At 32.1% G+C, this 13,247-nt stretch overlaps 1 protein-coding gene across 7 annotated transcripts in view; it reads left to right on the top strand.

Annotated features, from left to right (window-relative positions):
- LOC130676447 (solute carrier family 12 member 6) overlaps positions 1–12,490 on the top strand; it is a 69,668-nt gene extending 57,178 nt beyond the window's left edge. For 4 of the 7 annotated variants that reach the window (XM_057482647.1, XM_057482650.1, XM_057482651.1 and 1 more), the window contains 11 exons: positions 1,601–1,870; positions 2,711–2,896; positions 3,004–3,239; positions 3,454–3,638; positions 4,165–4,326; positions 4,758–6,196; positions 7,496–7,603; positions 7,766–7,819; positions 9,389–9,672; positions 9,747–9,886; positions 11,141–12,490. In XM_057482647.1, coding sequence (XP_057338630.1) covers positions 1,601–1,870; positions 2,711–2,896; positions 3,004–3,239; positions 3,454–3,638; positions 4,165–4,326; positions 4,758–6,196; positions 7,496–7,603; positions 7,766–7,819; positions 9,389–9,672; positions 9,747–9,886; positions 11,141–11,232 — 3,156 coding nt within the window. In that variant the 3' untranslated portion in view covers positions 11,233–12,490. Of the gene's footprint in view, positions 1–1,600; positions 1,871–2,710; positions 2,897–3,003; positions 3,240–3,453; positions 3,639–4,164; positions 4,327–4,757; positions 6,197–7,495; positions 7,604–7,728; positions 7,820–9,388; positions 9,673–9,746; positions 9,887–11,140 lie in introns of those variants that run through there. The other 3 variants (XM_057482649.1, XM_057482653.1, XM_057482655.1) reach the window with 3 other exon arrangements.
- Positions 12,491–13,247: the final 757 nt, after the last annotated feature.

Below are 13,247 nucleotides of genomic sequence, written 5' to 3'. Positions count from 1 at the left end.
CAAAACTTAGCAAATTTTATTGTTGAAGACTGTCCTGTAAATTTTTGGTTATGCAAAAGTTATGTTTTAGTGAAATGACAATAATTGAGCTATAAAAAAATACAAAAACTAATTCAAAGTATCAGTTAGGGTAGAGGTATCGTTTTTGGTCACTTTAGAACCAGTTTTGGACACTTGAAAAATTATAAAAAATAATTTGTAAAAGACCCAATAACATAATCAATTTTTGAAATATGTTTAAAGATACTTCTATCCCACAACTAAAATGAAAATTTTATTTTAAACTTTTTCATTAATTAAAATAAAGGATTAAATGTCCAAAAATGGAGCAGTGGCCACAAATGGTACCTCTACCCTATATATTATCAGTTAATATTCAAAATTCTTGAGCACCGTTTAAATATTTAAATTTTGGGCTGAAATTTTAAGCATAGTCATGATTTTACAAGTATAAAGTATTGCTGCCACGAGAAAGAAAAAATTTATAAATAAAAAATCCGAATTTCAATCATTTTTGATATTTTCAAAATTCGTGAGCGACCTCTTGAAATTTTTTTATCGAGCTGATTTTCGGAGAGGTTTCTTAAAATATCATAAGTCAACAAATTTTCATAAGAGACTCGAAAAAAAAACAGTCGGTTTTTTTGAGTCACTCTAATCCATACATAAATTTATACTTTTTTATATCCTAATAAAAAAACTTTCGTTATAACTAGTAAGTTAAAAAACAAAAAAACTTCTCGGGAAACTCGGGTTCTTATCCAATGAAGAGATTTTAGCTGTCATCTTTTCATAAACTTTCATGAACGTTAAATTAAAAAGTCTTGTAGGACTTGGATAAATAATGCCATAACTCTCAGCGTTTTTTTTGTTGTTGTTTATTTTTATAACAAAAAATAATAATGAATAAAAACTCCTTAGATATATATAGAAACTGTTTACTTTGATAACAACTGAAATTAGTGGGTATAAAAAAATTTCTATAACGCGTGTAATCAAAAGTTGAAGAAAAAATTTCAAAAAAATAAATTATCTGATGATAAATTTACGTGAATACCCTCGTTGATTTTATATTCAAAGCTTAGCACTACAGCCGCCGGTACCATCAGAATTAGAAGTAAGAGTTTTCCATTCGCATCACGAACAAAATGGTGTAGGAAAAAACGTAATGAAAAAGAATAGAAGTAAAATAAAAAAATTTCTTACAAGTACAACTCAAAAGTTATCTGATCTCTTCTATTACCTCGGAAAGATTTAAAGAACAAACTTGATGGGTTCACGTTAAATTCCCTCGCAGTAGCAGTTGCAGCAACGTGCTGAGCATTTCAAATTCTCTCTCTTATAATAAGATTATTGTTGTACGTACTACCGTAGTTAGCTTTTATAATTTATCAGTTTATATATTTGGTGCATATATAGGTATACGATAAGAGCCTTGTGGTACCAGAGCAGGTAATAGCTAGAGTAGGAAAGTCGAGCGAGAGCGAGACGGGTATAAAATAATAAGAAGATGATATTGAGCGTTGCGTCTAAGAGACTATTAGTAAATTAATGGCTTGAAATAAATAATGGACGGAAAATTGGTTTTGATATTTAACAGGAAGACCTGGACAATCGACCCCGTATTACCACTTTACTCAATAATTTGGCGAGCTACAGCAACACGATCCCCGTTGCCACTGACCCTGATGCTAAATCACCGCCACCTGCTGGTGCTCCTGGTGGTGCACGTATGGGTACACTTGTCGGTGTATTCTTACCTTGTATCCAGAATATCTTCGGTGTCATTCTCTTTATCCGTCTCACGTGGGTCGTTGGTACTGCTGGAGCTATTCAGGGATTTCTTATCGTCCTTTGCTGTTGCTCTGTCGTAAGTTATATGTATTATTACTGTCATTTTTATCTTAATAACTCAAATAACCGGAAATATCAAAACTTTAATGGCCATTCATTGAGATAAAATATTTAACAGCATAAATTATTGTGCACCTGAAAATCAAAACGTTGTTCGTTGAAAGAAAAAATTGAAGGGTAAAAAATCTACTGGAAGACTAGATTTCCGAAATGTTTCGCATGTAGATGCTGGTATCGGGGTAAAAAATTTTAGGCCAACCCCAACCCCTGGAAGTACCCTTTAAGCAGTCAAATTACGTGAATTTTTTTCGTTTTCGTTGCGCGAAAAACGTTCTGATCTTCAGGTGCATAAATTATTATTACTGTAATTCTTAGTGGGAAATAAGGACTCAGTTTCTTGTGGACTATTTTTTATTCAATCGCCAACGTTTCGTCAGTAATTCCTGACTTCTTCAGGGCTCAAAATTTAAAATTACTCCACAATTGTCATCAATACAAATCTTAAAATGCCCCAACTGGCAAAACAATACATCCAGAATACAATTTATTTATCATTTCAAAATTGTATTCTGGATGTATTGTTCTGCCAGTTGGGGCATTTTAAGATTTGTATTGATGACAATTGTGGAGTACTTTTAAAAGTTTGAGCTCTGAAGAAGTCAGGAATTACTGACGGAACGTTGGCGATTAAATAAAAAATAGTCCACAAGAAACTGAGTCCTTATTTCCCACTAAGAATTATAGTATTAATAAGACAAGGACATATACATCATGGATAAATTATTATGACTGTCGTGATTTATAACTTTATTTATAATTAATATTAATAATTACTGATGGCTGGATGTTTTTTAAGACCATGTTGACAGCAATAAGTATGAGTGCCATAGCAACAAATGGTGTTGTACCAGCTGGTGGTTCATATTTCATGATATCAAGAAGTCTCGGTCCAGAATTTGGTGGTGCCGTTGGAATGTTATTTTATACGGGCACGACTTTAGCTGCCGCTATGTACATTATTGGAGCTGTTGAAATTGTTTTAGTAAGTACTTAAAATCCTCTTATATTTAATAGCACCATAAATTATATAATTTTATAAATATAATTAATTACACTCTTAACTTATAATAATAATAATTATAACTTCAGACATACATGGCACCCTCGATGAGTATCTTCGGAGACTTTACCAAGGACCCGAATATAATGTATAACAATTTCCGTGTTTACGGTACTGGGTTATTACTGGTGATGGGTACTATCGTATTTATCGGTGTTAAATTTGTCAACAAGTTTGCTGGAGTCGCACTTGCCTGTGTCATCTTTTCTATCATCGCAGTATACGTTGGACTCTTTACTAATATCAACGGCAGTGAAGCTCTCAAGTACGTTTTCATTAATTCTCCTTCTCCTTCTTCATCATCATCATCATCATCTTATTCTCAGTCTACTTATTCTTTATATAATAATAACTCATTATAATGTCAAGTTTAAAATTACTAAGTCATCGGATAAGCTGCACTGGGTCGATGAGAAAAAAGTAACCCGAGTTCCTCGACCGTACGGTTAATAAATGATTATGTTTTAATTGTTTATCAGGATCTGCGTGCTGGGTAAACGATTGCTCAAAGATATTCCCATAACAGCGTGTTATAAAAATGAATCTGGGGAGCTTCACGATATCTTCTGTAATAAAACGACCCAAGTGTGTGATGACTATTATAACAGCCATAATGTATCTATTATAAATGGTATCAAAGGACTTGCTAGTGGTGTTTTTCTAGGTAATTTAATCCTCTAATCAATAGATGATCAATAATTTTAACCAAAATATCTCATTATTAATCACTTTTTATTTATTACTCGTTACAATGCTGTGAAAAATCGGGAGTGAATTCGACCATGTAAAAAAAATTAGTTCCAAAAAGATTTCAAAAAAGGTCTGCACGTGGAACTTATAAACGTGAGACCGATTAAAACTTGGAATGGAACTTTTTTGGAACGTTAGTAATTTTGATGGTAAAAAAAAGTTTTTATGAGCAAATTTGGAGTCAAAAAAGGACGTTCTTTTCAGCGAAGTGATCTGGATTTTATTTTAAATCCGCATTCACTCCGATTCGGAGTTTTAATACTAAAATAAACTCCCTTTCGGAGTTAATTGTTACTCCGGGGATTAAATAAATAAACAGATCCGCTCCGCATTCACTCCGCAAATTTTTTACAGCTTATTTATAATTTTTCTGATTAGCTATTAACTAACCATTTATTTAAAACCGTCATAGAAATACTACATTTAATAAATTTTTTTAGAAAACTTATGGGGTAGTTTTCAAGAAGAAGGTCAGTACGTCGCCTATGGAGCCGACCCAGTAGATACTGACAGAATGACACCAACGACATTCAATTTCGTACCAACAGATTTAACAACTGCATTTACTATTCTCATTGGTATCTTCTTTCCTTCTGTAACAGGTAATTAACAATTACAATTTTTTTTAATTACTTACACTGAAAAATCATTTTTTTCCGCGAAAATTACTCAAATTATCACAAGAAAGCAATAACTCCTTTCTCCAGATTTTTTTGTAACCACTAATTTGATTACTTTTTAATCTCGTTTGTAAATAATACATATCATATTTTTTTCACAAAAAAAAGTAACGGATTTTTAAAGCCGACAGTTGAAATTTTTATTTATTAAGAAAAATATTTTCTCAAAATTTATATTCATCAGACAAAAATAATATAATTACAAATTATAATGGCCGAAATGTAAATGAATCAACTCATTAATCAAAGTAAATCCCTGGGGTTCGTTTACAAGCCGACAGAGAAAAGAAATAATTCTGCTCAACTCCCACAAGCAAATAATAATTAATAAACGCATGTTTTAAAATTACTAGGTATAATGGCTGGTTCAAACCGTTCTGGAGATTTAGCCGACGCCCAAAAATCAATTCCCATTGGTACAATTTGCGCGATATTAACAACCTCAACAGTGTATCTATCAACCGTATTGCTATTCGCGGGTACAGTTGACAATTTACTGCTACGTGATAAGTTCGGACAGAGTATCGGTGGTAAATTAGTTGTAGCAAATATAGCCTGGCCAAATCAATGGGTGATCCTTATTGGTTCATTTTTATCGACCCTCGGCGCTGGATTGCAATCATTAACTGGAGCACCCCGTTTGCTTCAAGCCATCGCGAAAGACGAAATAATACCATTTTTGACACCATTTGCCGTATCATCGAGCCGCGGTGAACCAACTCGTGCACTTTTGCTGACAATTGTTATTTGCCAATGTGGAATACTTTTGGGTAACGTTGATTACCTGGCTCCATTGTTGTCAATGTTCTTCCTGATGTGTTACGGGTTTGTTAACTTGGCATGTGCACTCCAAACACTATTGAAAACACCAAACTGGCGACCACGTTTCAAATATTACCACTGGAGTCTGTCGTTCATTGGCCTGTCACTTTGCATCGCTATTATGTTTATGACCAGCTGGTACTACGCACTCTTGGCAATGGGAATGGCAGGTCTTATCTACAAATATATTGAGTACCGTGGCGCTGAAAAGGAATGGGGTGACGGAATACGTGGTCTCGCATTATCAGCAGCAAGATATTCGCTCCTTAAATTAGAGGAAGGTCCACCTCACACCAAAAACTGGCGCCCGCAAATTCTCATTCTCGTAAAACTGACAGACTCACTGGTACCGAAATATCGTAAATTATTTGCATTTGCAAGTCAATTGAAGGCCGGACGTGGACTAACCATTTGCGTCAGCTGTATACCAGGGGACTATACTAAAAATTCGGGTGAAGCATTGGCGGCTAAACAGAATTTACGTAGAATTGCTGATGAAGAAAAAGTAAAGGGTTTTGTCGAAGCATTGGTTGCTAGAAATACAATCGACGGTATTAGTGCGCTGATACAGACAACTGGTTTGGGTGGAATGAAACCCAATACTGTGATACTTGGTTGGCCATACGGGTGGCGTCAGTCCGAGGACGAAAATACTTGGCGTGTATTTATACAATCTGTGCGCAATGTAACCACGTCACGCATGGCTTTACTGGTACCCAAGGGTATTAACTTTTTCCCGGATTCGACGGAAAAAGTTGTCGGTTATATTGATGTCTGGTGGGTTGTACACGACGGTGGATTGCTTATGCTGTTGCCTTTCTTACTTAAACAACACCGCACATGGAAGAACTGCAAAATGCGTATTTTCACGGTTGCACAGATGGAGGATAATTCTATACAAATGAAAAAAGATCTCAAAAAGTTATTGTACAATCTTCGTATCGATGGTGAAATTGAAATTGTGGAAATGGTAATTTATTTATATTCATATATACAGTCGAATCGCGTTATAAGTCCACCTAGAGGGGTGTAGGGGAATAAAATTCTAAGAATTCTTGTACCCCCACTTCTGCTCAGCAATTGAACGCCGTTACTCACACTTATCTTACTTTGCAAGCGTGTGAGTGTGTACATGATTATATTCGTAGTCATAGAGGGGGAATGTCTTCCGAGAAATATATAAGTCGGCGGACTTATAACGCGACTAGACTGTATTAGAACGAATAAAATGAAAAGCGAAATGAGATGTTGGAATGAAAATTAGTTTAGTACAATTTTTTTTTATACTCGAAAAAATAAATTTGAATCTAAGGTCTTAATTCCCCATTGAACTAAAAATTCAAAGTTTTTATTTTAAAAAAGATTTGAAAATCTGATAGACAATACCGTCGACTTCCATAAACTCGAACAGTTAATCCACAGAGGAGCGGAAATTTCTTGGAATTTCCTGGTTAACGGATACCCCTTCTCCCTTAAAAAGTGAACTATACGCATGCGCGCTTATATCAGTTTATCTATAAATTGTCTTATTGAGAAGGTTTGCATGTTTAGGTTTCCACTATATTTAAATGGTCATCACATGTATGATGACATATAAATATACACAGACCCATACAAATGTATAGCATTGGGTGGGAGACAGCGTAGCTTGTAGTGGGGGTCAAGATTGAGGGGAAGGTTCGAGTTAATGGAGTTCGACTGTACTAGAATTATCTTTAAATTTCATTTGCAGATAAAATTGAACTAAAATTTGATTTTTTTTATCAAATGGAATCAGATTTTTAATCAGAGGCGGCAAAAATATGGATTTTTATCTGTACTGTAAATAAAAAATCAATAATTTAAATAATATCTATCAAAAAATATATAATATTTCAAGTGTAAAATCTTGATAATTTTATTTGTTACTCTGTAAAAAATCGGCATAGTTCAAGCGGAATTAACGTTTGCTGCTTCGATGAAGTTCAACTTTAGTTGAAGTTAACTTCGGCAAAATAATTAATGAAATTAAATTCCACAAAATTAACTACAGCGAAGTTTACCTTTTCCAACTTTATTGTTAAACTGACTTTAATTTATTTCAATCGAACTCCAATGTTTTAATAAATATAAATTAACTCCGTACGAAGTAGAATAAATTAAAACTTTATTGCAATATTTGCATCCATATCAACTATATTTTTAAAAAAACTTTCATTTCGCTTTACCGTCCTCTGAATAAATCAAATAATTGCCTGAAATTTTAAACAATAACTCAAAACTTTCTCAGATGGACTCAGATATTTCAGCGTACACAGTTGAGCGGACACTAGTGATGGAGCAGAGAAATCAAATGCTACGCGAGTTGCAGTTAAACAAAAAAGAGTCACAAGGATTGGTAAGTATCTTAACTTACGTATTTGATAACGACTTATTTATTTTAAAAATAATTTTGAATTATAAATAAAATAATAATTAATAATTAACGTGATGAATTATTTAAATAACGATGGATACTGATAGGAATATATCTCTTTGTTGTGTGCTCGTCACGGATAAGGTGCCGACATTGGTGGAATTCAACGAGGTACACACCGAAGAAAAGTTACCTCTGGTTTGTCAGATAGAACCCCAACTTCCTACATCAAAGCCTTTAATTCCTAATTAACCTTCATTATCCTCATTACCAAGTATGATTTATCACTATTACATCACTAAATTTATTATTCAAAACGAGTACTGTTAATATATAATTTTACTCTATTTACCATAATCCATAATCCATAATCATAGACTTAAATAACGTGACAAGTGACGTGACATATTTCGTTCCGTGTATTTTTATACACTAAAAAAATTGCGGAGTGAACGCGGAGTGAATGAGAGCGGATGACTGCACAGAAAAAAATATACTTTCCAGGAAAGTAAAAGACCCAGTAGCCGATCACTCAAATTTTACTAAATATAGAGATACAAATATGTGGTGATCGAGTTCTAGTTTCCTGATCGGGTACTACGTTTTTTACTTTACCAGCATCGAAATTTAGAGCTTCAGTGTTCTACAGGCAGTCGAAAGAAGTCAATTTGAGTTCATTGCCGCGAATTAATATCAGCAAACGCGAAAATTGTGAATGCCGTCAGCGGGCAGTAACAAACTTATTTCGACCCTTGGGGACAAACAAATGATCTTTCTGCCCACTGACTGAAGGCTTTTCAATTTAAACTCTGATACTTGTCATTTGTTTAATACACGCAGAGAAATTTTTAGTAAAATTACCCAAAAAATATGATACTGTGAGGACATGAGGAAAATATCTAAATTTTTCCCATGCACATTGTAAAATATACTGCTCGATAGCATATAAATGAAGTGCAATTTCTACTACCAACATAGTAAAAATTTAGTTACTGGCTAGATGTCCTTACAGTACCAAATTTTATGAGTAATTTTTACTCAAAAACTCTCTGCGTGTAGTAATTTCAAACGTAAATAACAGTTTTGGTTGTGATTAAGTTTTATAAAAATTAGTGTCAATAATAAATAGTATTTATACTTTCTGCTTAATTAAAAATTGCAATTGACAATTTTCGCTTACGCTAATAGTTGATCACACGATTGGTCTTAAATTAACTTGTTTCTCACTGGCTGTTGAAACTGAAACTTTAATTTTCAATGCAGGTAATCATGAAAAATCTAGTGTGTAGCTCAGGATAAAACACGATTTCATTTATTTACTTATTGAATCCTCTCGGAGTAAATGTGGATTTAAATAAAATCTAGATCACTCCGAAATTACTCTGAAAAAATGAACTCCTTATTTACTCCGAGTGATGGAGGGAATTCGGATTTAAATAAAATTCGTAATCACTCCGAGTTCACTCCAAATTTTTGACAATGTATAGAAATGATCATTTTCAAATTTATTTATTTATAAATTATCAATTATTACAACATTAATCCTGAGTCCTGTTAACGTTTTTACAGCTTGGTTGGCATAAACAATCATTGCCCCGGCTTTCATAGATATTTTTTTTTATATAGAATTTTTGTTGGCGTTCATAAGAGCTTATCGTGCTAAGTGAATCATTATACACAATTGATTCACTTATAGAAGCATTTCATTATTTATTTAAGTTTTAAATAAACTTATCACTAAATATTTATTATAATAACAAAACATAGGTGCAAGCTGTTGTCGACCATCACCATATTGATGTTAAGACCGCGACTAAGGTGAGATTCCAGGAGCCAAACTCACAGCAGCCTAATGGAATTGATGAGGCGCAGGAAAAATCAGCGACACAGGACTCTGCTGATGCTGTTGAGAGCAACGAAAAAGTTGAAGATGCTGCAGACAATAAATCAGCGAGTGCTGGATCACCTAAACCGGACGCTAAAGAAAAAAGTGATAAAGAAACTAAGGAAAATGATACATCTGGATCGGCAACTAAAAAACCCAACACTCCGTAAATATCTAATTTTTTTTTTTGGTTTTTTTTAGAGCTGATAGATTTAACTTATGCTCATTTTTTGGTTTCAGAGACCAAGATGACGTGAGACGCATGCACACTGCTGTTAAATTGAATGAAATAATAGTTAACAAGAGTCATGACGCTCAATTGGTTATTCTGAATTTACCTGGTCCACCAAAAGACACGAGAATTGAACGAGAAGCCAATTGTATCCTTAACTATTTTATTTTTATGTCAAATAGTCTTTATTTGAAATACTTTTGAATTTATATTTATAAAAATTTGTTATCAATAAAATTTATAGGGAAAACCTGAAATTTAAAGTGATCCTTAGACATCTGAATAAAATCATATTTTAATCTACAAGTCGGTAATCTAAAAAAAATGTATAGCAAGTGATCATGTCTCCAGTTTACTCAAATTTGAAATAATTTTAAACGAAGTATATGAATATTATTTAGGAAATTATTTCCATCTATAAATGCTCATTTTTCTTTTCCGTATTTGGACGGTTTTGATCAAATTTAATGTCCAAAAATTTTTTCTATGATCAAATAAAAATCTACGGTCAAGTTTAAAAAAAAAAAATTATTTAATTGATAACTTAAAAATTAATGATTCTACACGGAAAAAAAAATAGCAGTGGCTACTCTCTGGGACAGTACTGAGTACTTTCTGTAAAAAAAAATGTTAGACAGTACTGTATGCTATCTAGACTGTATCCACTTCTATCTAGACTATATCCACACTGTCCGGGATAGTATTCCGTACTATCCAGAGAGTAGTGGATATAGTCTAGATAGCATACAGTACTGTCTGAAATTTTTTTTTTACGGAAAGTACTCAGTACTATCCCAGAGAGTAGCCATTACTATTTTTTTTTCGTGTACAAAAAAACAAATAACTAAAAATATGCGCAATTTTTCCAAATATTTTTTTTTATAATTTATCATTTTGAAAAAAATCAAAAAATTATTAGACGTCGGCTAACTTCAGTATCATAAAAGTGACTAAAATTTATCAAAAATCAAATTAATCTTTTGTTGATTTTTTTTTATCAGTTCTCAAAATCTCTTACCAATTAGGGTAGAAGTACCGTTTTTGGCCAGTTTAGGGCCAGTTGTGGCCACTTAGAAATTTCGAATAAAATAATTTGTAAAATACGCAACAACATAATTAATTTTTTTAAATGTGTTTGAATATATTTTTATCACACTATTGCAATGAAATTTTTTTTTAATACGTTTTCATTATTTAAAATAAAGTATTAAATGTCCAAAAATGGAGCAGTGGCCACAAATGCTACTTCTACCCTATTTATAAATTTTATTTTGCTGATATCGAACATAGCTTACATCTAAAAATTCACAAGTATTTCAAATAAGGATCTGTTACATCCATACATATAATTCTTAGTATAAAATTAAATGAGTTGTATTTTTCTTGACTTGTAAAAAAATAGACATGGAGTTCCTTGAAGTATTGACTGAGAGCCTGGAAAAAGTATTAATGGTGCACGGTGCAGGCCGTGAAGTAATCACAATGTACTCGTGAAGTGAACTGGCAGTAATAAATAATAATACCAAGCATCAACACCACTTCTGCGACAATTACCACCACCACGACGTCATTCACACTCTTATTTATTTCAGATCTATCAATAAGAACTGGATGTCGCATATTAATAATATCGTGCCATCGTGCGCGGCATAACTCGCGTTTTTGCTGCGTCTCTATCATATAAAAATTTAATTAACTAACTAATAATCTACGGATTGCGTTTGTTTCTTACTTTGAATAGACTCTTACTACATAGCTCGAGGTATACATTAAGTAAATAAATAAATAAAATAACAATGATCGCACGAGGACGAGTTGGAGATTCCATTGAAGCGGACTTACCTTCTGGTCTCGTGACGTCCGGGTTTTTGACAACTTATCGATGCCAAAGTTACGTGCCAATAGATAAGTTTACTTTCGCTGGATTCTAAGGGACGTTAATAAAATTAATTATAAATTTAACAATCTACATAAATATATTAAGTATTAAAAAAATATTCATAAATTTAAATTCAAATGGTAGGTACGCACTCTTTGTTAGACGTCACGAGTAACTTGCTCCTTTAATCGAGTATAAATTTCGCTAATAGATATACCGTCGCTGGTTTTCATTATCAACTTAAAAATTCAAATTTAAATTCAAAAAAAAAAATTGAATCCGAGTTCCGCAAACTAGTCCTTCGTAAAAAAAAAAAATAAGACACTATTTAAAAACGTAATTCTTAATATATCTCATTGAAACGTAAATCAAAATTTCAAAATATATAAAAATTTTAATTGCGGTTAAAGTCGAAGTATTTATGAAAAATCACTGCCAGTAATAATTTCTAAATACTTCGGCATTTTATTGACGATTAAAATTTTTTTAAAAAATGTTATAGGCTCATTTTTCTACATGCATTGTCGTTAGACAGTTAGATGTGTAATGTCACTGCTTGTTAGATAATTAAAAAAAAAATAATAATAATAATTAATTGATTAATGTAAATTTAGGAAGCTAGACTTAAATAATAGCAACTTTATTTTATTTAAATGTCAAAATTAAATATTTAAAAAAAAAAAGATAAAAAAACATTAATTTTAATTAAATTCGTGACTGATTAATAACTTTTATTTGGACTTTGTACTTTTAAATCTCAGATCTCGCGTTTATATTTATATTATAAATATATAAATATATGATACTTAACAATACTGTCCAAGGCCTATCGGTCAAAACGAGACGAAGTATCGTTAGCACCAAAAAAATAAATAATAATAATAATGATAATTATAAAATTATTTAAAAAATTGTACGCCTTTTCTTACTAGAGATTAATAATGAATTAATTAATTGATAATTTACTAAACACTGATCAAGTAATTTTAATCTTACATATTTTGATCCAGTAAAAAAAAATATATATATATATAAATACTAGAGTTTGATTGATTGATTGATTGATTAATTAATTAATTAATTGATCGATTAAAATAAATGAATTTATTGACACGTGCGTGTTACGTTGATGTGTATAGTCCCGATTTTACGGCTATACAACTAGATAGGCACTATAGTTTCGTGATCTTTTTAATGAAAAATAATGATAAATATAAAAAAAAATAATAAAACTACATATATATATGATAAAAAAAAATTAACTAAAACTAAAATGATCTGAAAGGTCGTGTAGAGAAAATTAACTCACTAGATAAATTATCCTGTCAACTTAATCGTGTCTGTGAAGAGATATATGATTATATACTTAATGAATAACGATTATGCGTAAAAATAAAAATTCTATATATAATTTGGTACCGTCACTTATTATCCGAGGACAAAATATCCGCGACGAAATATCCGAAGACATTTTATCCGATAGACAAAATATCCCCGGACTAAACCCTGATTAAACTGAATTCGACCGAATTAAAAATTTTAATTCTACTCAATTCTGTTGAGGGGATACGCTACCGGACCACTTTCTCACACTCAAAAAAGTAAACGGGACTGTCTTTGTTGAACTCGT

This window comes from Microplitis mediator, chromosome 10 (assembly GCF_029852145.1).
Source record: "Microplitis mediator isolate UGA2020A chromosome 10, iyMicMedi2.1, whole genome shotgun sequence".
NCBI classification, from domain to species: domain Eukaryota; kingdom Metazoa; phylum Arthropoda; class Insecta; order Hymenoptera; family Braconidae; genus Microplitis; species Microplitis mediator.
Note: the sequence above shows the minus strand (reverse complement) of the source record. Positions and strands in the feature narration are given on the sequence as shown.